General features: G+C 43.0%; 1 protein-coding gene across 4 annotated transcripts in view; it reads right to left on the bottom strand.

The window, feature by feature from the left end:
• The window catches only part of OTOP1 (otopetrin 1), a 51869-nt gene extending 25062 nt beyond the window's left edge, over positions 1 to 26807 (bottom strand). For all 4 annotated transcript variants that reach the window (XR_010091241.1, XM_063457780.1, XM_063457782.1 and 1 more), the window contains exons 1-2: positions 26459 to 26807; positions 24451 to 24587 (exon numbers count right to left, since the gene is read on the bottom strand). Coding sequence is in view for 3 of the 4 variants with exons in the window: in XM_063457780.1 (XP_063313850.1) it covers positions 24451 to 24587; positions 26459 to 26798 (477 nt within the window). In the remaining variant the exon portion in view is untranslated. The remainder of the gene's footprint in view (positions 1 to 24450; positions 24588 to 26458) is intronic.
• Between the last annotated feature and the right edge of the window lie 862 nt (positions 26808 to 27669).

Raw genomic sequence — 27669 nt, 5'->3', positions numbered from 1 at the left:
AGAGGTGGTATGGCTGATTACAGCACCAGAAGGGCTAATTTTGATGCTAGATGAATAGGAACAGGTTTTTAAATTTGATCCCTTACTCTTCAGCCAAACATACAGCTGTGTCCTTTGGACCAGGTATGAAACTTTGAATTTAAAGGACATTCATGTGTACTTTCCCACAGACCTACTGGCAACAAACTGTTTGACTGCTCTGCTTAGAAGAACTTGAATCCTTCTGATATGCTAAATAACAATTATCAAGAGTCAAGAGCCAGACTCTGTGCTAAGTCATATTAAAAAAAAACTTTAAAATAATAACCCAGTGATGAATAATCATGCCTCCTGTTATACATATTCAGAATGCTGAGGGTATGCCCTACAAAAGATGTGCAAACATGACCAGTGTACCTTGAGCCATCAATGGAACAAAATCTTTAGAATTTTCAAAATCACTTAGAACTTTCAAAAGATAGAAAAAAACATATAAAATACCAAAGAGATTTCATGGACCTTAAGGAGGGCACTATTTTTAAGGACTAAGCGATAACCACACAAACACACTAGTTCTGTACTCACCACAATCTCAGATGACACTAAATGTCGGAATCATAACAATCAGATGAAGAGACTATATCCAGTGGTATTACCACACATATTGTAGGCAAAGGCATTCTTATAAAATGTGAGAAGACATAATAATTTAGCACAACTCCTTCAACTTATTTTAGATCAAAGTTGGCCGATACCTAAAAGAGAGAGCTTTCACGAGATGGGGTTACAAGTCAGATAATCAATTCAATCCAGACTGCAGGAAATAATTAGGGATAGGACAATGCAGAATAAGATAATTAACTTCGCAATAAGTGCTTATCATTTGTCCCTCTCCTTTGTTTAATACCTTTAATAAGGACATTAATTTATTCAGATAAAAATTTGCTTTACATTTGGCACAGATAAAAAAAAGAGCTGAAAGAATCTAAGGAAGTGGGTATTTCACCTTCTGACTGTAAACATTTACAAACTCTGATATCTCTATGGCATGAGCAAGATATATTTAAAAAAAGAAAAAAAATCGTTGACACAGCTGCAACATCTTAGATGGTATATGTGGCGAAACCAACCTCGCCACTGGGCCCTGGAGAAGCCTGTTTGCTAGCCTCCTACCTGCTGACTATGGCCCCTGGGGTATTTGGGGCATATTGTACTTTATATTGCTGCTACTGGCCCTTTAAAATCAGCGATGGACATATTGGGACTTTTGGGACTACTGTCCCTTTAAGACTGTGGAGCATATTCCAGTATACTGCCTTTAATATTACATATGTATTTATGTGTTGAGTTTAACCTGGGATATGTATGCAGCATTCATCTGATTGTTCGGTAGAATCACTCCATTCATTATATTGAGTGAAACTACCGAACAACCAGACCACCAAGGAATAAGTGTGCCTCCAATTACAGTTTGCAACAATGTTGCAAACGGGTAATTGGCAATCAGTGTAATGTATTCTTTGTCCTCTGGGTGGCCGCCATTCGGGAAACAAACACGTGGCGGCGGCCATCTTAAACTACCGAACAGCGGTGTTTTGACGTCGAGTGTCTGGAACTAAAATCGGACACTTGACTAGGCAAACACCGCTGAGACCTCCATACTTCCAGAAATTCGTATAGAAACTACCGAATGACCCGCCGTTCGGTAGAAAGAACCCCACAAACAAGGGAATTCATTCAAACCCTCTACAGGCTCTATAACACAGGCAATTCGTCTGTTTTCATTCCCTTGTTTGGGACCGACCGCAGAGCCAAAATGCATGGAACTGTTTTCGGATACTTTACCCATGCGGTCGGTCAAATCTTTGGAACCCCATATCTCCCGAACCATTCATCCGAATGACTTGAATTTTGGAAATGTTGTCCCCCTGAATAAGGGCTATCCAGCGATGATGGATTTAAAGGTGTACCCCCTGTTTTTGGGGTACATCCAGAACTTGGCTGGAAAAGTGTACCGGATAATTGGGTTTAATGTTATCTGAGGGGAGGGGATGTGTGGGCTGAACCATGTATGTGATTGGTTAATTTCATCCTCCCCCTGGGAGTGTCCTGTATGTATCTGTTTGTAATAAAAGCCAGGCTGGATGTGCCAGTCCAGAGTTCCTGTTTTACCCTCAAAGTGATGTGTCGTCTCATTATTGGGGGGAAGGATTTATTGCATGCTGTTCCAGTTGACTGCTAGGAGTACAAGCCTATTCGTATGGTTCCTATTCAATGGTCTACAGCATTCATATGCTTGGGAAAATGTAAAAGGTTTCTCGGATTCGGTGATTGTGGTGTCTGCCAGAGTGCTTGGAGTCCTCAGGAAGCACTAGGAGCATCCTTTAACGGAGGTACCAAGTCGGGGTGCCAGGCGATCCGTTACATTGGTGGCAGCGGTGGGATGGCGTCCTAGTGTGAGGTAAAGCAGCTCGGAGACACAGGTCGTTTGGATTACAAAGGGAGGACAACGCTAGTACCCGTACAGCGTCCCTATCCACAAAAGAAGCAACTGCAGCAGAGCAAGCATGGCGCCTGGCTACACTCAGGAGCGGTTGGACAGAGAGATTGCCATACGGCTGGCTTTCTTTGGACCCAACCCCTCTGAGAAAATTGTGCAGTTCATAAGGGAATCAACGGCAGATTTCCTGCAGCACCTAGCAGATTTAGACAAAAAGGGAGCTGAAGGGGTCGTCCTTCCTCCCCAGCGGCAGTCTACGGTTCAGGGAGAGGAACCTGTTATCCCCTCTCCCCAGCGGCTGAAGGTGTGTAAGGGAGAGGAGTTTGTTACCCCCTCTCCCCACCGACAACCTAACCCACCAAGGGGAGACAGTAAACCCCTCACCAGCGCAGATGGGACCGTGGTCTCTGCGCCCTGCCTACAGGGAGTACAGAGGGTCAGCCCTGCTCCCCAGCTGCTGAAAGTGTGTAAGGGAGAGGAGTTTGTTACCCCCTCTCTCCAGCGGCAGCTTAGCACACCAAGGGGAGACAGTAAGCCCCACACCAGTGCAGATGGGACCGTGGTCTCTGTGCCCGAGTTACAGGGGGCAGAGGTAGTGGGTCCTACCCCCCAGCAGCAGCGTGATTTATTGGGAATTGGGAGCCCAGTCTCCACTCCCCAGCGGCAGTGTGATTTGTTGGGAATTGGGAGCCCAGTCTCCATTCCCCAGCGGCAGTGTGAATTGCAGGGAATTGGGAGCCCAGTCCCCATTCCCCAGCGGCAGGCTGAGTTACAGGGGGCAGAGGTAGTTGGTCCTACCCCCCAGCAGCAGAGTGATATGCCGGGAAGGCAGTGTGAAGTGCAGGGAGAGGAGAGCAGCGTCCTCCCTCCCCGGCGGCAGGCTGAGTTACAAGGGGCAGAGGTAGTTGGTCCTACCCCCCAGCAGCAGCGTGATATTTTGGGAATAGAGAGCCCAGTCTCTATTCCCCAGCAACAGGACACTGAATTGGGAGGAGAGGCAGTCGATCTCCCTCCACAAAGACTGAAAGTAGGCATGGGAGAGGAGATTGTTACCTCCTCTCCCCAGCGGCAGAGTGTTCTAATGGGAGAGGAGCTGGTTACCACCTCTCCCCAGCGGCAGCTTAATGTACCAGGGGGAGACTGTAAGCCCCACAACTGTGCAGATGGGACTGTGGTCTCTGCACCTACAGCACAGGGTGTAAGGACAGTCAGTCCTGTCCCCCAGCAACAAGGTTGCTTAGCCAAAGGGGAGACAGTCGGTCTCCAGCAACCAGGCTCCAACCAGACTACTCCCGTGGTAGTGCTGGCACCAGGGCAGAGTACCGCTGGTCTCTGCCCACTCAGCAACCCACCAAAACAGCCTACCAGTCCCCCACACAGCCGTGGTGAGGCACCTGGACCTGGACAAGTTTTTCCCTTACTCAGGTGTAGTAACCATTTATTGTGGGTGGGCTGTACTGCTGTTTCTGTTTTGTGGGTGGGCTGCTGGACTAACAAGGGCACTGACCGGCAAGAGGTCAGGTACCCTGTTAGTCTGTTTGGAAAAGGGGAGAAATGTGGTGAAACCAACCTCGCCACTGGGCCCTGGAGAAGCCTGTTTGCTAGCCTCCTACCTGCTGACTATGGCCCCTGGGGTATTTGGGGCATATTGTACTTTATATTGCTGCTACTGGCCCTTTAAAATCAGCGATGGACATATTGGGACTTTTGGGACTACTGTCCCTTTAAGACTGTGGAGCATATTCCAGTATACTGCCTTTAATATTACATATGTATTTATGTGTTGAGTTTAACCTGGGATATGTATGCAGCATTCCTCTGATTGTTCGGTAGAATCACTCCATTCATTATATTGAGTGAAACTACCGAACAACCAGACCACCAAGGAATAAGTGTGCCTCCAATTACAGTTTGCAACAATGTTGCAAACGGGTAATTGGCAATCAGTGTAATGTATTCTTTGTCCTCTGGGTGGCCGCCATTCGGGAAACAAACACGTGGCGGCGGCCATCTTAAACTACCGAACAGCGGTGTTTTGACGTTGAGTGTCTGGAACTAAAATCGGACACTTGACTAGGCAAACACCGCTGAGACCTCCATACTTCCAGAAATTCGTATAGAAACTACCGAATGACCAGCCGTTCGGTAGAAAGAACCCCACAAACAAGGGAATTCATTCAAACCCTCTCCAGGCTCTATAACACAGGCAATTCGTCTGTTTTCATTCCCTTGTTTGGGACCGACCGCAGGGCCAAAATGCATGGAACTGTTTTCGGATACTTTACCCATGCGGTCGGTCAAATCTTTGGAACCCCATATCTCCCGAACCATTCATCCGAATGACTTGAATTTTGGAAATGTTGTCCCCCTGAATAAGGGCTATCCAGCGATGATGGATTTAAAGGTGTACCCCCTGTTTTTGGGGTACATCCAGAACTTGGCTGGAAAAGTGTACCGGATAATTGGGTTTAATGTTATCTGAGGGGAGGGGATGTGTGGGCTGAACCATGTATGTGATTGGTTAATTTCATCCTCCCCCTGGGAGTGTCCTGTATGTATCTGTTTGTAATAAAAGCCAGGCTGGATGTGCCAGTCCAGAGTTCCTGTTTTACCCTCAAAGTGATGTGTCGTCTCATTATTGGGGGGAAGGATTTATTGCATGCTGTTCCAGTTGACTGCTAGGAGTACAAGCCTATTCGTATGGTTCCTATTCAATGGTCTACAGCATTCATATGCTTGGGAGAATTTAAAAGGTTTCTCGGATTCGGTGATTGTGGTGTCTGCCAGAGTGCTTGGAGTCCTCAGGAAGCACTAGGAGCATCCTTTAACGGAGGTACCAAGTCGGGGTGCCAGGCGATCCGTTACAGTATACCTCAACTTATGAGGATATTTGTCCATATGGAATACTAGGAGATTTAGCATTTACGAACCATAAAATAAAGTGAGCAGAAGAATTATTGGTCAGAACAAAAATCACTTCAGGAATGACAATCAGCTACTTATATTATAATAAAACTTCCAGACGAAGGAGGCATACTTGTCCTTATGCACCTTGTTTGTGATGTCAAAATCTATACGGTACATCTTTAATAACCCCTAAAGCCCCTGAGGCCACTTCTTCTTAATGAATAAATATATATATATATATTAGAATCCCATTAAGAATGTATTCCTATTAAACATACACTCCATTATGGTGCCACGGGGCAATGGGTGCAGCCCCTACGGATTGTTCCCAAACTCTGTTTGACAAAACATGAGGATAACTGGCACCTAAAGCCACCGCTCTGCATGGGATATGATGATGCGGAAAGTTTCGATTATTCATTATTCATTCAAAATATGTGCAGGGGTAAGTAGGATTTGTCCAGGCAGAAATGTTAGCAGTCCTCTCAGCACAGCAAGATTGACACAGGCTTCTATAACCCTGTAGCCTAGAGTAAATTTGATCACTTAGAAATTAGTAATGGATTTTTGACATGGTCAAATCCTGTTTGCACACACAAATAGGAGTGCTTGGTATTGTAGGATGTTGGGTACAATATTGAAGAGTAGAACAAAGGCATGCCTTTTCAACGTGGCAGCCATATTTGTAGTGTCAAATGCAATCTAATTACCATAAATAATCTTTAGTTACAACATTTTAATGATGGAAGAATACAAAATAGGACTTTAATATATTTAGAGTGACACAACATCCTTTTCTACAGGTTAGTCTTATTTATTCAATCACTCCTCTCTCGCCAGTGCTCCAATGATGTTTGAGTCTTACACGGTTTAAACAAAGTAATTTCATGCACTTAGCCGTATCAGGTTTCTCCCGTATCAAGGAAAACAAAGAAGAGAAGTGATTTGTTATATGAAGCGCTGTATTGCCATATGGGAAGAAGATACTAATATAAGTGTGTTTGGTTTGCTTCTAATGTGACAAATATTATCTAGACAGTCGTTTTTGTGTTATTTTATAAAAAAAAGTTTTCTATATGTCAGCAGTGTGTAATATTCTTTGTTTCTAAAATTCCATAGTTGATTTAAAAAAATAAATAAACTAGGGCTCCTAGTAAACTTTCCTGTCTCTGATCTTTCTCGCTGAACTTTCACATTATTTATGTGTGAACAAAGAAATCAATCAAAGATATAGATCTCTTGATGCCATTGTTTATATCAGGTAAAGCCGCCAGATACATTTCCTGCTTGACCAGCTGCTTTACATGAAAGTGAGTTCTCATTTAAGTCTTCAAATAGATTAGGTATTTTCCACATACAGGTTAAATAATGAAGCTCTGTGTATTGTTTTGTAATGTTTAACACATAACTGGTGGCACACTACTGATGAACAAATCTTCCATATGCATATTGAATAGGCAGAATTCTAGGTTAGACCGTGTGAGGAGGAAGACTTGTACAGACTCTTCATTTTTAAAAGATGTCCTGAGAACCTAAATTAATATCTGGTTTAAACGATTTATGAAGATATTTGTATATGTTTTTAAATGTGCCGAACTCTCAGGATCACTAATACTCCGAGAACTTTATAGACTATAAGCCCATTTGAGCAGGCTCCTCATCAACCTATTGTTCCTGTAACATTTTATAATGGTCTCATTTATTGTTAAATTTCCCCCTTTATAATATTGCAAAGTGCTGCTGAATATGTTGACGCGATATAAATGCCAATAATAATAATAAGAAGAAGAATTTATTTTAAGTATGGCATGGGTGGAATCACAAGACAGCTTGATCATTTTTGGCAAGGTTAGTTTAAACCATAACTCCTTATAATGTTATGCACCTTATTCTTTACTATAAGCTTGGAAAATTATCTGTTTGTCACAGTAGGGTATCTGATGCCAATGTAAAATGGCCTATGATTTTGTGTTCCTGAACATGCACGTGTATGTAGAAAGCCATGGGGAAAATGGCATGCTAGGAACAAGGCCTGCCCTACCTTTAAACAGGCAGCCACCTTAGCAAACTCTCAAGAGGGCGCAATATCAGTGGACACTGCATGCCTTCCATTAGGCTCAATTTAATTATTGTTTAATATACGGTCTTATCAACATTGTGTAAAAAGAAAAGAAAAATAATCCTCAGCAGTCCAGTGGTGGAGCACATGGTCTGCTCCTCCAATTATAACATTGTAGTTTTTGTGGGTGTTTATGTTCATTTAATGAAGCTTTTAAAAAATACATATGTTTTACCTTTGCGCCTAGTTACCTATTTATACAAAGTTACAGGGAGAGACCTACAACATGGCCCAGTTAGGGCTATATTCCCTGGGAGTCCTGGGAAAAGTGATGTATTTTTTGCAGTTTATGTTTTTGCCCTATGCATCCTTTGTGCTGATATTGTGGTTTCACACAATTTGATGCTGTTCCGTTGAAATGGTCTATATTCTTCTGTTTGAGCTTGGTGCTTTGGTTTTTTTCTTCTCACACATTCTTCTTTCAGATATATCTATCCAAAGTGCATTAATCTAGAATTCTTCAAATGGGATTTAGACTATAGGAAATATAAAGCATGGGGGTCTGCAAAATATATATACAATATTATGCACTTTTAAGTCATCTTGTTCTTTAACGAATTTGTAATAGTTAGGTTTTATGGATTGGGCATGTTAGTGACGCATCTCATGTTTGTATATAAATGGTATTGGATAAAAGAAAGTGAAAAGATCTATTGTGTGACTAAAAGGTGAGTTTAACGCGGCTTGTGTATAATAATTTTTGTGTTGTGTATGCTGTGTATATGTTACTTAAATAATCAAGCATACAATTTGTTAAATATTCACAATCATGAACTTCATGGAAATTGTCTAGACATTCCAGATAAATGACAACATGATAAAAACCACGATTTGGCCTTTATCTTTGTTTGTGTTCAGAATGGTCCAGGTGTTTGTATGTCTGATCAAATGTCGATCAAATCCTAATTTATCAGCTAGTGTGTACCAGCTGTTCGGCTGCTGTAAAAACATTTACTTTCCCAGAGTTTCCCATGTTCCCAGCAATATATTGAATTCAAAAGGACAATGGGATGAATTGTGGTAGCTATGATACATTTAATATGGTTATGTGCCCATAAACTACAATAGGAAGGTTAGATTAAACACAGTGCTAAATTGTTCTCAGTTAAAGAAACACAGACCTATGCTCTTTCCCATTTTGACCTTGAAACTTTATCTATCTTCTCAAGTGAGAAGCTAGAGGACCTGTGGTTTTCCACTAGAACATAGACATGTGGGGTAAGGATCATTTAACCAGTTTTGACAAAAACATACTGCGTATCCTTCTTCTTATTGTTTTGGTACACAACTCCTCCCACAAAGCTTATTCAAGTTTTTATGTATATATATATATATATATATATATATATATATATATGTATGTACACACAAAAAAAATATATCAACAGTATAGCAACCAAAGGTATTTGCATTGCTATTCCCTTAGACATGAATTAACTGGGTGAGATGGACATGTCAGAATCCCTCCCAGATTTGAGACTTTATGTCTCCAATTTGGCCACAAAAGGGACTCATGTTGCAGTAGTTCCTGTTGTGCAGCACTCACCCAGGAACATTAATGTTAATATCCACGTTAGAAGCCCATAACATCATTTCACTGTACATGTTGAGAGTTGGTCCGCACATTGTTTTCTCATCCAACCTAAAGCTGCATTGTATATTAGAGGCCAGACAAATTTACCATTTCAAGCTTAGCTTACCACTAGTCACTAAATACATTTCTCAGTGAATTCTTTACAAAATACTCAACTCTATCGCGTCATATCACCATTTCCCCTGCATATAGGCTGTGAGCTAGCTCCTGTTAAGATAAATAGAGTTTTGAATATTAAAAATGTGTTGGAGCTATTATGAACAGTGGAGGAACAACCGCTAGTGCAGCTGGTGAGGCTGCACCAGGGCCTGGAAGGAGGGGGGAGAGTCGAGATGCAGTGGACCTTTAATATTGAGTGTCTGTCACTTCCTCCCAGATACAGAGAGAGAGCCACATGGGAGAGAGGGAGCAGGCAAAGAAGTGGGGGACATTGCCAGTACCAGACCCAGATTCTTAGCACCAGGACCCCATAGAAGCCACCCTCCTGCACTTAAAAGGTATGTTAAGCTATGTGTGTATGGGTGTGATAGTGTATGTGTCAGTGTGTATATCTGTGTGTATGTCTCTGTGTGAGTGTGTAGGTGTCAGTGTGTGCTTGTGTATGTGTGTGAGTGTGTATTTTTGGCAACCCTTGTGCTAGAGGGGGCCCAAAATAAATTATTGCACCACAGTCCTCTTTAGAACATTAGTTCTGCCACCGATTAGGACACCTTTAAAACAGAGTACACAACAAGGTTTTTTATCCTCATGCTCTGTCTTTTACATGGGGCACAAGTGGCTGAATAAAACAAGAAGGATTCCCTGTGATCATCAATTTACGATATTTTAATTAAAAAGCAGCCATTTATTTTGCCTATCCTCAACTTCATAGAGGATAACATTTAACAAGTAGGCACCCTGGAATATATTTTTCTCATACACCCATTTCCATTCTTAGACAAATGTTATCTATTCAGAAACTGTTTTGATGGGTGGACTATAAGGCTGTTGGTGTCTTCGATCTCCATACAGATCTCTGTGAAGAAGCAGGTAGAGGATGTGGGAAACTGGTGTGGCATACTTTCCCAAATAGCATACAGAAGTAAAGGCTTATAACTACAGTCATACCAAAAATTAGCATAGACTATGCAAGGATCATGAGTTGTGTTGTCTGAAGTTGTTTTAAGTGGTTGAACCCTCACCCCAGTTCCTAGTAATAATAAGTTCTAATGAGTGCAGGTACAATTTATTATTTAACATTTAGATTGGAAGGGGGAGAAGAATATGTGGTTATTGGCATTATTATCATTATATTAAGTGATTATGGGCCTCTGTTCAATCAATACAAAGAGGAACCATTTGGCAAGCCACATGTCATAATAGATTACTAAGAGTCCACGGGTTCCCACTTGCTTCATTTGTCCTCCACAACACACCTAGTATACTCCTCTGAGATAAGGAGGGATATTTTTTGTTATCTCCCTCTGGTTAAAGCAATTATTCAAGATTTCTATTTAAATTATTTATAGCCTATAGGGTGGGTTAAGTCAACCTTTTTAAATTATGTTGTCATACATGTTGTGAGATCCCTTTGATGAAAGGTGATCAGCATAGATTAGAATAGAATATGAAATTGCTTAAAATATGCCCTACAGTACACATCTACATTTCCAGTACATTCCAGGCACACCGTACAAATAGTACAAAAGTTGGGGGTAAAAAAAAATCAAAGATCCCATAAATGTCAGTGCTGCTTTATGTTCCTCATATTCCCCTTTATCTTTTCTCCTCTGTTTTGTCTTGTTTTTTGGGGATTTTATTTTAGCCTCTTTCTGCTTTATTATAACCTACTGTAGTCCATATTCCCTTATCATTTAACATTTGCTTATCCTACCTACATTTTACCTTTGTCTGTTTCACCTTCAAGGGTATTTGCATATTTTGCAAAGACCCCCAATGGTGACAAACTTGTTTGAAGCTGCAGGTTCCTTATATCTTCATTTTTTAGTTCCTGGTATGTCATCTGCCAGGAGCCCACATACGTGCTGTAATCTCAGTCGTGCTTGGGAGTACAACTCTGATGTCTACGGTGGATTCCACGAGACCACTGCAGATTAAATAAAAAAGTGTCTGACAAGGCCTAAATTTTGTCAAGCTTTGTCAAATTAATGCAAACAAAATAATAATTCCAACAGTCTTTAACCCCTTAAGGACCAAACTTCTGGAATAAAAGGGAATCATGACATGTAACACATGTCGTGTGTCCTTAAGGGGTTAAGAGACTTGCATAAAGATTTTATCTGTATGAAATGCTTATAAATATTTTTTTGGAGACAGATCCACTTTAACTTGAATCCATCATGCCTTATTTCTTAATGCATCTCTCTGCTTCTCTTCACAAAGTCTTGGCAACATTGTAGTAGGCAGCATAAACAGGAAGGATTCCCTGTGCATCACAGGGATTCTATGCAGGTTGCAACAGTAGTCTGCAATGTCCTTTATAGTACAGCATGCTCAATTTAATGTACAGTAACTTACTGTTTATGTGTATTATACCAATTTATAGCCATTTTGCTTGGGACAAATATGGTATTTTTGCTTCTACTCAATGTTCAGACTTTATATGCCAGATAGGGGATAATTATCTCAAACATTGTATCCCTCAATTTTTCAGAAAATAATAAATGATTGATTGAAAAATTAAAGTTCTTCACAAGTAGGGTTTGGTAAATACTGTCTTTAGGGACCTGCCGAGAGTCAGGAGACAGTTGAATACCCTCATCTCCCAACAGCAGCAACATATATATAAAAAAACCAAGCGATTTTTCTCTAAGCATTCTAATAAATGTGGCCACCTACTGGCTAGAATGCTTCAAAAGAGACGTACCCAACACCACGTACTTAAGGTTCATGTGACTCCACATTCAACTGCACAATTCCCTGATAAATTTCTGAAGATTTCTGCCGACATGGGCATTTGTGATGGCCACATTGAATCATATGCCATTTGTTCCTGGCATTTGTAAGTGGGTGGGTGCCCTATTCTATGGACCAACGGGCCTCGTTACGGTTAATAGAGACTTGTCGAGACTGATGTCTATCATAAATGAGACACAGCAGGGCTGCCCGTTGTTCCGTCTGCTTTTTGTTTTATCACTGGAGACATTCTTGGAGGATGTCCGGCTCAATGGGAGCATCAAGGGATACGTGAAGAGGGAAACTGAGCACAAGATAACCGCATACCCAAAACTATTCACTATTATCTCAACGAGATGTCTACCTCCTCAATCTATTATCATAGTTTCAGGAATATGAGATGGTAGTCAATTTGGTGCTGAATCTAGACAAATGCAAATTTTTAAATATTGCAATTCCAACCCCCACTGCAGATAGGCTGGAGAGTGTTTTTCCATTCCAATGGTGCTCTGAAGTCAAATATTTGGGAATCTGGATCCACAAAGATCCAGCTAATCGTCATGCTAATAACTTTCTTCCACTCCTCTGTACAATGCAATCAGATCCTGGGGCAAGCTACACATTTCCTGGTTTGGCTGCCTTAATGTGGTGGTTAAGATGAACTTCCTTCTGCATATCTATATCTCATGCAGACTGTTCCGATTAAACTGTTGGCAGCCTTATTCTCCTCCTTGGATTTTATATATTCACGGAGGAATAATCACATCACCTATATCCTATAGTGGGGATCATACCACTTTACACATTACTTCTGGAGAAAATACTTAGGCTCCATAATAAGTGAGTGTACACCTATCTAACCCCTGCTTATTAGCTCAACAAACTACACTATATACTTTTATTTTGTCTCTAATATTTTTTATGAGGATACCCACTGCTATAAGGAAAACTTGAAGAATCTGTACCACAACATATCCATAGGCGGGGATCATTCTGCCCAGGTGTGCAACTGGGAGCTGTATTTAAGCTTCATGAAAGTGTAAGTACACAATTTTTAATTCTCTTTACTCTATCAAGATTTTTTTTTTAATTACACTGTCAGTCATTTTTGTTTTTCTTTTTTTTGGTCATTACATACATTCCCTAAAGGGCACTTCAGGCTCTACACCTTTTCTTGGTCTATCCTACACCCTATGGGACAAGAGAGACTCAAGTTTTGATGATTGAGCTGCCATGGAACTATATCTGTATTGTACAAGCACTGAATTATTTCTATTTTTATTTCTACAATTCTCTTGCAGGTAGAAAATTGTTACACAGGGATCTCACTTGAATTTCATCTGCTTTTCATGAGGTTTGCACATGTGGGGGTGTAATAATTTAGAAATTATTATTATTTTATTATTTATGTAGTGCCATCAAATTCCATAGCGCTGTACAATGGGTGGACTAACAGACATGTATTTGTAACCAGCCACAAGAACAGAGGGATTGAGGGCCCTGCTCAAAGAGCTTACATGCTAGAGGGAGTGGGGTAAAGTGACACAAAGGGTAAAAGTAGGGGAATGAAGTAGGTTGTTAGAAAAGTATACACTGAGGGCTTGGTAGGTAATTTTGACAGTTGCAGGAGAGGAGTCATTGAGGACAGGGGATGAAAACCTGCTAACAGTTTAAGTGATATGCTTTACTGAAGAAGTGAGTTTTCAATGATTTTTTGAAGGAGTGGAGACTGGGTAAAAGTCTAACGGAGAAGGGAAGGGAGATCCACAGAAAAGGTGCAGCCCTGGAGAAGTCTTGAAGGCGAGCATCAGAGGTGGGAGTACGGACAGAGGATAGACGTAGGTCTTCGGCAGAGCACAGGGGCCTTGATGGGACGTACTTGTGTATTACAGAGGATAGGTAGGTTGGAGCAGCATTATGTAGGGACTTGTAAGCAAGCACCAGAATCTTAAATCGAGCCCTATATCTTTTTGGATGCCAATGTAGGGACTGACGGAGGGGGGAGGCTTGGGAGGAAAATGAGCCTTGCTGCCGCATTCATTATACAATGCAACGGTGCAAGCTGACAACATGTAAGACCACTGAGAAGGGGATTGCAGTAGTCAAGACGAGAGAGAACAACAGCATGGACAAGCACCTTAGCCGCATCCGGCGTTGAATAGGGGCAAATGCACGCTATATTTTTTAGATGGAAGTGGCAGAATTTGGCGATAGACTGGACATGAAGTGTAAAGGAAAAGTTGGAGTCAAAGAGAACACACAGGCAGCGAGCCTGCGAGGTAGAGGTGATAGTAGCGCCATTGACTTGGATGGAAACAAACATGGGGGGGCGTGGCCTGACTGCCAATGGAGTGAGACACACTACTCCTGAGCTCCTAGGCCCCAACCTGTTAAACCCTGTAAAATAGCATCGCAAAACGCTGAAAATGGGGAAAACAAAGAAAATAAGCGCAGCGGGCACCTCCGGTGTGACTCCAGCAAAGCATAACTCCGGCCAGATGGACGACTTTTTAATGGCATCACAGGGCCCGCGGGGCTCAGATGGCGCTGCCTCGCTGACACCGTCCTCACCGGCCTCCAGCATGGAGCACTCGGACCTGACCTCACCGGCTACCCCCACGCTGACCCAAATATCTGCGGACTTAGCTACCATCACTAATAACATGCTTACCCACAAGGATAAGGCCGACATGGTCGCGGAACTGAAAGCGGTCATCAGAGAAGAGATAAAGGCGGTCCGAAGAGACCTTACAGCTCTGGAGCAGCGTGTGGACAAACCTGGAAGAGGACCGCCTGCAGAGTGCCCAATCGAGGCAAGCGGCTGAACTAGCGACAGGGAGGCAAGGTAACATCCTCCTGGACATCCGCCGCCAAGTGGAAGACCTCGATAATAGAGGCCGCCGCAAAAACATAAGGATCCAAGGCCTCCCAGAAACGGAGGGAGAAATTCCCCAAGAGGCCCTAACAGGCCTGTTCAGAGGGCGCACAGGGCCCTGCGGGCGCCTAGAAAAGACGGCCTCCCACGAGACATCATATGCTCGCTAGAATCCTTCCAACTAAAGGAAGCTATAATGCAAGCAGCAAGAGCGCAACAAAGGATAACATTCATGGACTCCCAAGTCTCCCTCTATCAAGACCTGTCCACAATTACCCTAGACGCTCGCCGAGTACTCAGACCACTAACCCGGCTGCTACAAGAGAGGAGAATACCCTATAAGTGGGGGTTCCCATTCAGCCTCCAAGCAAGGACTGGCAATGTATGGCACATAATCTGATGGCCGAACGATGTCCCCCACTTTCTACACGCTGCGGGCCTGCCCGTGGTACAGATCCCGAACTGGATCCTGGAAGGTCCTCCGGCCCGGGCGACGGGCCCGTCAGAGGTAGCGCACAACCTCCGTGCAGGAACTACTCCGCCACAACGCAGGGGAGGCCCTGAGAACTCTGAAGAATAAATGGCCAATACCCTCAACAAACAGCAGAGAACACCATCCCGGACTGCACTGACGACACGAGGATCCCGGGGGGGACATGGGCGGATGGGAGCTGGGGACATTTGTGCTGAATGTTCTGGGAATTCTGAGCTGATGAAGAGGAGGTCAAACTACTGTACAAAGTTAACTAGACATGTTAAAGTTTACAGCTTTGTTGATGGGCACCCACTAGTTTAACACATAACTGCTGATTACGCACTAGAAGTAGCGACTCGCACGCTAGATTACAGCCATTACACTTGCGGGGCAAGAAAAGATGTGAACCGGAGAGTTGTGCAGAGGGAGATGTCATGGAGTGGGCACAAAATACCAGAACAGCCGGGGAGGAACTAATAGATAAGAAGGGGGAAAGCAATGGTCACAGCCTATTGATACAGAGGACAGACTAAGGAGCATAAGGAAAATATGGGCTATAGAGAGATAGAGCAAGGACGGTGACCCAGTAGCAGATACTACCCGTCCCGGAAATCCCGCCCCGCACGGGCATATGCACATAGCCCTGATCCAACACGCGTAGCATACAACTAACATGTGGGCATACTACATGACTGACACGCTAGCACGAAGCTGCATATCATAAGCATGCACCCAAGTAGGAGGTCCCTCAGGTTAGAAGGCAGCACGACACCACAACAGCCCAGCAAAGGACCCGAACTGAGGTACAATAGCCCATTTAGCAGGACCCACATCGCAGACGAACACGAGCTGTGACGCAACTTGACAAATTGACCGACACACACCCCCTCGGATTACTCGCTAGATGGGGGTAGCGCCCCACAGCCTGCCGCCACGGCTGACACCGACCCACCACACACACATACACCAAACTACTCCTGAGTACACCGAGGGAGCCCCAACCCAAATGCAACAGAGGGCGAGCTGAGGGACACATGGAGAACCACAGACGCACAAAGAGACGGGGAGACTTGGGAGGGACGCACCAACAAAAAGCACACAACGGGGTACACAGATGGCCACACTACGACACATGAGTCCATTGGGACACGAACACGTACCACATCCTCAACTTTACACAAAGAGATGTAGCGCCCACAATGCCCCCGCCAGGTTGGGAGCTGACGGAGAGTGCGGAAGACAACTGATTACTTGTCCAAAACACACCACTGGCCACGACGGCAACGAACCTCACTGAGACAGACCCACCTGTAAATAAAACCGTGGCTCCGAGGGAAGAGCTGGAAGCCAACCCCTAGGAACTAATAAAACCCGGTACAGGGTCGACGTCACACCCATACAACCCCCACCCACGGGGCCAATCGGACCCCAAACCGCCCCAACCACCTTGACCCCCACGTACAAGATGATTCCCCACCCTACCTCCCTCCGGTGCCGTGGCGAGCGGGGATCCCCCCGGTCCCCCCCCCTTTCTTGGGAATGACGGCCGCGCAGGGATTTACCCCGGCTTAACTGACGTACTGGTCTAATAATGTCCAGGGACTCAACACCCTGGAAAAACGGGCCCACCTGCATCGCCGACTGTGGAGCGCAAAAGCCTCCATGGTGTTCCTGCAAGAAACCCACCTCAGGGGCGGGGACGCACCTAAACTAGAGAACCATTGCTTTCCTATGGGATTCTACGCAAACCACCCCGAAGCCAAAAAAGCTGGAGTCGCAATTTTATTCGCTCACTCCGTACCATTCCTCTGTACACAGTCTCTAGCAGACCCGAACGGAAGATATTTCTTCCTGAAAGGTACCGTCGTAGATCCCGTTTACACCTTTGCATGCTTGTATAGTCCAAACAGAAAACAACACACATTCCTAAGCCGGATGCTAGCCAAACTGGAGAGGTTCAGAGAGGGCCTACTGATCGTGGCTGGAGATCTGAACATGCCGCTGGACCCCCTGCGAGACACCTCCAGGGGCCAAAGCACGATCCCCACACACTGCCTGAGAGCCGCACAATGCTCCCTGCACAAGATGGGGCTAGTGGACTGCTGGAGGACATACCACCCTGAAGACCGAGACTATACCCACTACTCCGTGGTCCACACGCTTTACAGTCGAATAGACTACATCTTCATGGCCCAAGAATACCTTAACTTACTACACAACGCAGACATAGGCATCATGGACCACTCCGACCATGCGCCTGTACTGATCCACACACACTCTCCGCTCTTTAAGCCGAGAGAAAGGCAGTGGAAGCTAAATGAATACCTGCTGGACGACCTGGAATTCACCACCACAATGACCCGAGCCTTAACCGACTACTTCACGACGAACGAGGACCCGGACACGCAGCCATTGACACTCTGGGAAGCCCATAAATGTGTAATCCGGGGACACCTTATAACAGCCAGCACCAGATGTAAAAAAACAACGGACGACACAAATCGCAGACCTGACGAGACGAATCGCGGAACTTGAACATGCCCATAAAACCACCCTGGACGACAGCACATACCTCCGCCTCACGGAAGCCCGCAGAGAGCTCCGAGATATACTATCCCAAGAACTGCTTCACACTGCCAGGAAAACATCTAGATACTTCTACGAACACTCGAATAAAAGTGGAAGACTGATGGCAAAGATGCTCCAAGAAAAGCGGAGATCCCGACACGTCCACAAGGTTCACACGAGCGAAGGAGCCATCGCACGGGTCCCTGAGGGCATTCTAACAGCGTTCCGAGAATATTACACGGCGCTGTACGACCAAACACAAAACAAAAGGGGAATAACTGCGAGACTCCACCAAGACCAGATTGCAACATACCTAGAAGAACACGTAGCCCGTAAACTGACCCCAGAACAAGAGGCCGAACTGGAATTACCCCTGACGATCGAGGATCTAGCAGGAGCACTGAAAACATCCAAACCACACAGGGCACCAGGACCCGACGGAGTCCCTGTCTTGTACATACGAACATTCAAGGACATTCTCTTGGCCAGACTCCTGACGGGAATCAATTCCATTCAGGAAGGAGGACGCTTTCACAAAGACACACTGAGAGCGACGATCGCGATCATACCGAAAGAAGGAAAAGACCCAACCAACTGCGCCAGCTACCGGCCAATCTCGCTGCTAAACGCAGATTTAAAACTCTTTACCAAAGCCATGGCCACCAGAGTAGCGCGGACGCTCCCAAACCTGATACACTCGGACCAGGTCGGGTTCATACCCGGGAGAGAGGCCAGGGACAATACCATCCGAGCCCTTAACATCATACATCATACTACAGTGGCCCGCAAACGCGATATGGTGCTACTATCCACCGACCCCGAAAAGGCGTTCGACCGGGTAGACTGGATCTTTATGGCAGACACCTTGAGACACATGGGGTTTGGTCCGCGACTGCGAACATGGGTAGCCGCGCTATACACCACACCGTCAGCTCGCATACGGGTCAACGGAACGCTGACTGACTCGTTTGACATAAGCAACGGTACAAGACAAGGATTCCCCTGTCCCCTCTTCTATTCGCCCTCACTCTCGAACCCTTCCTCGAAGCGGTCAGGCAAAACGGGGGGATCACGGGACATCGCAAAGGCGGGACGGAACATCGAGTGGCAGCATACACCGACGACATGCTCTTCTTCCTAGAGCAGCCCAGACTATCGACGCCGAACCTCCTGGAGGCATTCCGAAAATACAATGAGGTATCCAACTTAAAACTCAATCTGGATAAATCTGAGGCGATGCCACTCACGAGGGACGCGGCACTCCAGCAATACATCCGAACGCAATACCCCTTCAGAATATGCACCACCAAACAGCGCTACCTTGGCATTTGGCTACCGAAAGACATGGCGCACATATACCAACTGAACTTTGCGCCCCTTTTAGCTACCCTGCAACAAGACATAAAACGGTGGACGACACAATACATCTCATGGTTTGGTCGAATAAATGCAATGAAAATGAATGTCATGCCTCGTATTCTATACCTATTCCAGACATTACCAACGACCATCCCAAGAGGGTTCTTTCAATCGATAACGACAACCATCCGGCAGTTCGTCTGGAAGCACAAACCATCACGCGTGAAGCGGTCAACCTTAGAGCTACCAAAGAGCGAGGGTGGTGCGGGACTGCCGTCGATTGTCACGTATTATCAAGCAACCCATCTACATCGGCTGGTCGACTGGCACAAAACAATGGGTCCATATAGAGCTACAACAGGCACAAGGCACAAGGCAAAATCCCTGCCCAGCTGTGGCTAGGCGAAGCATCACACGGGGACCTGCGCACAGATAACCCAATGATAGACGCCATGCTGCGGGTCTGGTGCAGAGTGCGCTACGCCAAGAAACTCACGATGTCCCCCAACCCGCTCACACCCATCACTAACAACCCGAAACTAGCAGGGGGGCTCGGCCCAGCTGACCTGAGGAACCTTGGGGCCAAGGACTGGGTATACATAAACCAATGGTGCAACTGACCGAATCTAAAGACATTGGCAGAGCTACTACAGGAACGCAGACCGAGCAGACTGGACAAATTCCGGTACCATCAGGTAAAGACGTACATTGCCGCCGTAAAAGGCAGGGACCACCTACATCGCCCATTGCTCCACCTGGAAAAACTCTGCACGGATAGGCGTCACCTCACACATGGGGTCTCGAACCTATATGCCATACTTCAAAACAACGGAGACAAAAAAACATTGGGTTTTACGGAACGATGTGAAAGGGACACGGACGTGGAGCTCACAGACAGCGAATGGGAAAAATATTCCAACTGACACACAAGGGGTCCATAAGCACCAAATTCCAAGAGTGCACCTACAAACTTTGACGGCACATACACGATTCGCTCCCAGGTGAATGCTGGCGGTGCGGCACAGAAGAGGGCACGGGAATACACATTTGGTGGAAGTGCTCGCACATCATACCATATTGGCGAATGATTCACCGAACGATAAAAGAAATCACAGGAACAGAGGTCCCCTTCCAGCCACTACCAATGCTGCTAAACCATACCCACACGCCCCTGAAGGTTTACAAGAGAGGCCTTATCATACACCTGCTTACAGCGGCGAAAACACTCGTACCAACGATGTGGAAAAGCCCGACAGTACCCTCATTCCAACAATGGATTGATAGGGTGGAAGTGATCTATGTAAATGATGACGGCCTCCCTGCAGGGACGCTCAGACAAATGTGCCCTGACATGGTTCCCGTGGATGGACTACATATCGGCACAAACCTACCCGACAGAAGGACACGCACCCACCAGAGCCAACACTCTCGACTAAACCCATAAGACACCTCCGACATCCCACCCCACCCCGATCCCTTCCCCAGGACTCACAGGCGCCGACAGAGGCTAGCTACCGAAAGGCACAGGAAAGACTTGACAAGACCCGAATCAGAATAGACACCCCTCGACAGTATAAAAAGGAGGGTGGACAGGTGGAGACTCGCAAGATATCCTTGGAGAACGCCGCCACAAATTAATCTTGCAAGGACTCCCCAGGGATGGGGAGAGAGCGTTACGAAATACAGCAACCAACTAACTGAAATGGGACAACCCAACACACAGGGAGAGACGTCTAACACAGAAGAACACGACACGGACAGCCACCAAACTAGCGCTTACACAAACACTACGGACACGATAATATACCACTGACCCTGTCACCCCCCATTACAATTTGGAAAGCAACCAGCGAACACACGCAGACACGCAACGTGTACACAAAGCCACCAAATACAAGCAACAATGACGGTGACCAAAACCCGTCTGAACCGGACTTGACTTTGTCTAGGCATGCTATACAACACAAATAGACCAAGACAACATCACACCCAGAATCAGTCCTAAAATCCACATACACCTAAATCTCAGTCACACACACTCAAAAAGCCACCGACACAACTAACGAAGGACCCGACTGGGGACAGGCACGCAAGGAGCAATAAGTACATTGTACCAACGACAAACGTAGAAACCTAACAAGGAAACCGACGTAGGTAACAGAGCTACAAACACCCCCCGGTAACACTAAACCACATCATAGCTATACAAAGAGACCTAAGCTATCCTCAAACCTGAAGCCACCCACACAAATTGGGCTAGGGACATCTCAACACCCACCTGAGTTACCACCCCCCCAATCTCCCCAATAGTTGACACACATACGAATAAGCCAACACGTGGGATACGGCTGATTCCACTCCTTATTAAATCCCATGGTGACAAAACCCTAATCTAGTAACTAAAAAATGATGTTATTTCCAGTGATCACAGCAAACAATCAATTGTATTGTTTCTCTATGCCTGTATCGACAACCTTGTTCAAAGTTACAACGCATAAATGATGTACCCTTACAACCACAAAAAATAAATAAATAAAGAATGTCAAAAAAAGAAACAGACATGGGAGTAGCAACACTTGAGGGAGGAAATACCAGAAGTTCTGCTTTGGACAGGTTGAGTTTAAGGAAGTGAGCAGCCATTGCAGAGAGGCCGTCAGAGACACGGGTCAAGATGGGCGGCGAGAGATCAGGAGAGGACAGTTAGATCTGCGTGTCATCCGCATATAAATGATAATGGAAGCCAAAGGAGATGATGAGTTTATCAAGGGAGGCAGTATAGATAGAGAACAGTAGCGTACCAAGGACAGAACCTTGGGGAATGCTGACAGAGAGGGTTTGGGGAGAAGAGGCAGAGCCAAAGAAAGAAATGCTGAAAGAGAGCACTGGGAAAGGTAGGAGGAGCACCAGGAGAGAGCAGTATCCCGTAGACAAAAATTACGGAGAATGAGAAGAAGCTGTTTATGATCAACAGTATCAAAGGCAGCAGAGAGATCAAGGAGAATCAGGATAGAGTAATGGCCACGAGATCTTTCTTTTCATTGCTACATTAAGAGAATATGCTAAACAATGATTGCTGTGACCACATGGGCCAATTTTTATTTGTTGTTAAATCTTCTTTAACCATGAGCATGTAACTATTTGTGTATCTGTACCCATATCTCCGCTCATTTACTAATAAGTTTAACTTTCTACACTGTCTTTTGATGTGTGTGAAGAACACTTGTTTTCTAAAGAAATATGATATTTATGGAAAAAAAACATGTAAATAAAGATTGTCAAAATAAAAAAAATAAAAAAAGAAAGAAAGAAAAGTTTTGTACCCTTTTTTTGATATTCCTGAACAGCAATATTTACATGCTGATCTGTTTTCAAAATGTTTGACACAAACCAAATGTTTCACACAAACTAACTAGATTGCTTATGCAGAAGTTCCACTTCGGCATTACCAACATAAATTTTACCCATATTTAGATGGCACTAATTGGATGTGTGAATCCCTCAATAAAAAGAGGTTTCACCAATTTGGAATCCTCATATTCAGGATTAGGGAGTCTAATCTTATTACATAAATCCCTGCAAATGGTTATGCGTTAAGTAACAGTTCCACTTATCACAGAAGATTAAAGGAATTGTTTAACAAACTGATATCAGACATAGAAAGTTTATAGAAAGCCTAGTTCACAATTTTGCTAACCAGCTTCTGTGTAGTAGTGGTTACGCAGTGCTGTTGACTGCACATGCTTCCAGTCGCAGCTTGGCTCTCTCCTTCCTGCTTGTGCAAGTGCCATGTACGTGCTTCATACACAAGTTGGACACAGTTAATACAGGCAGACTGAAAGCTATAATTCCAGCTGCCTGATGGACAGCTCCAGTGGGTTGTCTTATAACTGAAATAATTTAATGCATATACAATTTTCACATGTACTTTGATATGGTGATGGCACGGTCGTTGGCTATTATATTATTAATTTCTTTGTAGTGTACTGGAAATAAAAAGAAGTGTCTGTTGTCATTGTATGTCATCAATAGATCGTATAATATAAATTACTGTAAAAACTGAACTTTTTTTCCATTAAAAGCCTGTAAAATGGTACTAAGTTTTTCCAGCGCACATGACTAGCCCACTCTGTTAATTATGACTTTTCAGGATTACATTACATACCAGCAACTCCCCCCAAGCACATTTATCCCACAAAGAAAGGCATTAGCACCAACAGTTTAACCCCTTAAGGACACATTACATGTGTGACATGTCATGATTCCCTTTTATTCCAGAAGTTTGGTCCTTAAAGGGTTAAAGCAATCATTGTCAAACTGTGGTTATAAGGTCAATCATAATCAAACTCTAGTTCTCGAAAACAGTTTATCCTTTATTTAAAACAACCAATGTTCCAAATAAAATGAAGCAGCAGACTTTCATTTTGAAATATGATAATACATATAATAAAAAAACATGCCAAAGAGACATAGAATAAGAAAAAAGTAACAAACTATATCCTAAGCACAAAAACTGAGCAGTCAGGTAGACATTGCTTGAGATATATGTAAATAAAATATTTTTCCCAATTGAGTCAATAATGTGTAAAACTCAACACAGCTACATAAAATAGTAAACAAAGACCCCAAAACAACCTCATAAAGAGTTAATAAACCTTTTAACACAACTACAAAAAAAAAATCTGTTGACAAACTAGTTTAAATTTAGTTAATAAGGCACTGAATACAGCTGGCTAAAACAGGATTTATGTAATCTATTTTATACAATTATTAGCAGTTGAAACTGATTAAATATACTGATGGTTTGCAGTAAATGATGTGAAACCTCATTTGGGAGGTTCAAGACATCATAGAAGTCAGCAAGGATATGTTGTTTAAAATGAACAGGTACATGTTAATAACAGGTTTGGATAAGAGGTCCGTAATCAAAGGAGCATGCAGCAGGAGTAGGGAATACCATCAATTAAAAAAAGAAAATGTGTATTTTAAGGAACAATACGCAATTCATTGTACTTTAGCCCAGTGGCACACAATCATTGCACTTTGAATGCAAAAAAACATTAAGTTAAGAAACAAGTAAATTCTGGAATTAATCAGATCTAGATAAATCTCAGTTTGTGTCAAGTAGATCAAATGGTACATATTTTAAAAAGGAGAGATCTTAAAATAAAACAAATCCTACCTGTAAAAGTGTGTGAATTGTATGAGTGACAGGAAAAATCCCTTCCGTTATCGATAAACACTCCGAATATCCAATGTAATAACCAATTTTAAAAGAATCCAAAATAAGAGTGATAACGGCAAAAAGAGTAATACCGCCTAACAAAAAAGAAAATAACAATAATTAGCAAACCGTCAATAGACATGGGATTATTATATATTTTTATTATAAAAGGAGTTTCATAATTTGTCCCAACTATGTAAAGAATAATTGGGGACAGTAAAAAGAAAAATATTCACAGTCCAAACCAATTATTTATGGGTTAATTCACTGAAGAGTGGAGTTTATTCAGGAAATGACTTGCAAAATTTAGGCCAATATAGAATAATTAAAAAAAAAAAAACATAACCTTCAACTCAAATGGTAAGATTTAGGCTCTACCTGCCAAACTGTGACTTCACATGAATTTTTGCAGATGTGATATTTTTGGCTAAATCATGCGATTCAACTTTCAATTGTTAATCTTGAGGTTTATTCACTAATTGTAGTGAACTGAAAAGCATATTGTAAACTCAGTTATAGTCACAGCATGGATATTTTAATGTGAATTTAGTAAATAAACAACACAGTGTTATTGACATTTTGTTAATCTTTTTCCATTATTCATTTTTAGTGTACAAGAAATATGGGACAGCCTTCACTTAAAATACTGATGTTAGGTAGGATATCAATAAGGCCATATTGTATCGTGTCAGAAAAACCAAATGAGAAAGCTATAAACATAGAATGTCATGTATCAAATAGGCAACAATAATATGTGTGTGAATATATGGAGATATATAATTAGGGTTATGGTGGTCAAGTCAGTATTAGGATTCTAAGAATTCCATGTAATTGGGAGTTCCTACACCTCTTTTCTATACCCCTCCACTCAGTGGACAGAGGCGGACTGGGCTGGATAAGGGGCAATTGACCTCCAGATGTGACCTTCGTCCAGACTGCACCCTGCCTGTGTAAACACCAGAAGCCGTCTGAAGGGGGCAGGAAGCAGTCTATGAGCACAGTGCACGACTCTCCTGCTCCCCCATCAGGAACATGCACAACTTCCTGCAGGCTGGAAGATGATCCCCTTCTCCTCCAGTCACAGTACTTAGCTATGGCCCACCTGGATGATAAGGGTAACTGACTATTTTGTAAATAAAGTCACTGTGAAAAGGTGTGTAAGTCACATTGTGTGTATGACCAAAATCCCTATATTTACATTGTATTTCTAATACAAATTAATATAAATATAATATAATTCATTAAATGCCACTATTATTATAAATTAAATGCCGTCAGATGCATTGAATACATAATTTATCACAGCAACAAATGATGAGCATTGCTGGTATATTTTGCCCTCTACATAGAAGAATAGGCAGCGTGGTTGCTGTGCACATTCTACATTCTCTCGATCTGCCTCTCGGGAACCCAGAGGTCGCAAGTCACATGAACAGTGACCTCTGACTTCACCAAACATGCGCATGAGCTAGACAGACAGGATGTCTGTGCACATACACATGGCACATGCACCAGACTGCCTCCCGCTAGTCACCATTAGGTCCCCAGACATGCCTTCTCCAAGATGTCGCAAGAGGATGAGAGGTAAGCAGCAACGAGGGAACCTCGATGCTGGAAAAACCGCATGTAAATTATGTAATTTATTTATTTTTATGGAAAAATGGCAGGGCTGTATTTAAATAGGGGCAGGGGTGCTAAAGCATCATGTTTGTATTACTAAAGATTTGATGTTCCTTTAACCCCCTTAAGGACTCATGACCTGTCTGACATGTCATGATTCCCTTTTATTCCAGAAGTTTGGTCCTGAAGGGGTTAAAGACCTGATTGTTAGGATAGCATTGACTGTCATTGGTCTTTAAGGGTTAAACATGTTGCATATTTCACTGTATTACTACAACAGTACCTGCACTGTCACGATGTTTACACATAATAATTCATGTTATCTAAGGGGCAATATTGCACTTACATCTTAACCACCTCGCTCCAGCATCTGTATCTTTCTCTATGATTGACCGTCTTTGACTGTAACTTCCAAAAATATACCATAGCATCCAGACCAGTTGTATTAGCATCAAAGTGATAAGGTAAGAAAGCAAATCTCTGTCTGTTATCCCAACAGCATGGATAGCCCAAGCAAACATCAACAGCAGTCCGGCCAAGAAGACATTGAACCCATATTGGCTGCTCAGGATCTCTGCATTTTTCTGAGGATAATTATGAATTAAACTAAAATGCAATTTGTTCCCTTTTGGTTTTTCCTGCTGATCTGAAGAAGACAAAATATCTAATTTGTTTTCTTCCGCCATGATTTTTTTTGTTTTCTAATCTGAAACACAGAAATGTTTTTAAAAATTATAAGTAATTATTTTTTTAGAAGTTACATTTTAAATGGTCAAGAAACATGTATTAAGGTATTATGATAACAGTGGTGCTAAGTTCTAAAAGTGGGCGATCGTCATGGAAACCAATGCGATTAGATTTTACATTCTATTGGTGATCGCTCAACAGTTGCAAATCTTTTGTGTTTGGGACACCTTTATAAACCTCCTAGAGGGAAATTCTAAATGGAACACAGTGAGATTTACTAAAACATGATCAGAAAAGTGGTGTAATAACTGATGATAATATCATGCCCATTCAATTGGTGATTGCTACAACTTTAGAACTTTGTACCACCTTTAATATCATGCCACTTGAATAAATCACCCTATATTTTAAAAACTTGAGATATTAAGTATCTGATATAAGAAATAATATATAATGTTCTGATATTTTCTTAATAAACAGAAAAAAAACACCAAATGGTTCTTATCTGGTGTCACAAACTATATTTCTTTAGATCACTTTTATTAACACATTATTTTTTTTCTTTGTTGGAGTTTTTTTTCCAAATAAATATGCAATCATATAACTATGTATATATTCACTCATGTAATTAGATCTTACACAAAGCATAAGCCATGTTTAGACACCTCTTTGGTGCTCAAAGTGCAGTCATCATACAGTCGTGATAAAATTCTACAAATAATGTAATTGAAAGAAATATTGAAATTTTGGAAATTATAACATTTGCCAGTGAGATTATGCACTAGACTACTTTATGTGGCAGCAAACAAATATCTAGTCTAATTGATCTTTTGTAGATTTGTAAGGTTTCATCTCATATATAACAACATA

The sequence above is a fragment of the Pelobates fuscus genome, chromosome 6, assembly GCF_036172605.1.
Source record: "Pelobates fuscus isolate aPelFus1 chromosome 6, aPelFus1.pri, whole genome shotgun sequence".
NCBI lineage: Eukaryota > Metazoa > Chordata > Amphibia > Anura > Pelobatidae > Pelobates > Pelobates fuscus.
Note: the sequence above shows the minus strand (reverse complement) of the source record. Positions and strands in the feature narration are given on the sequence as shown.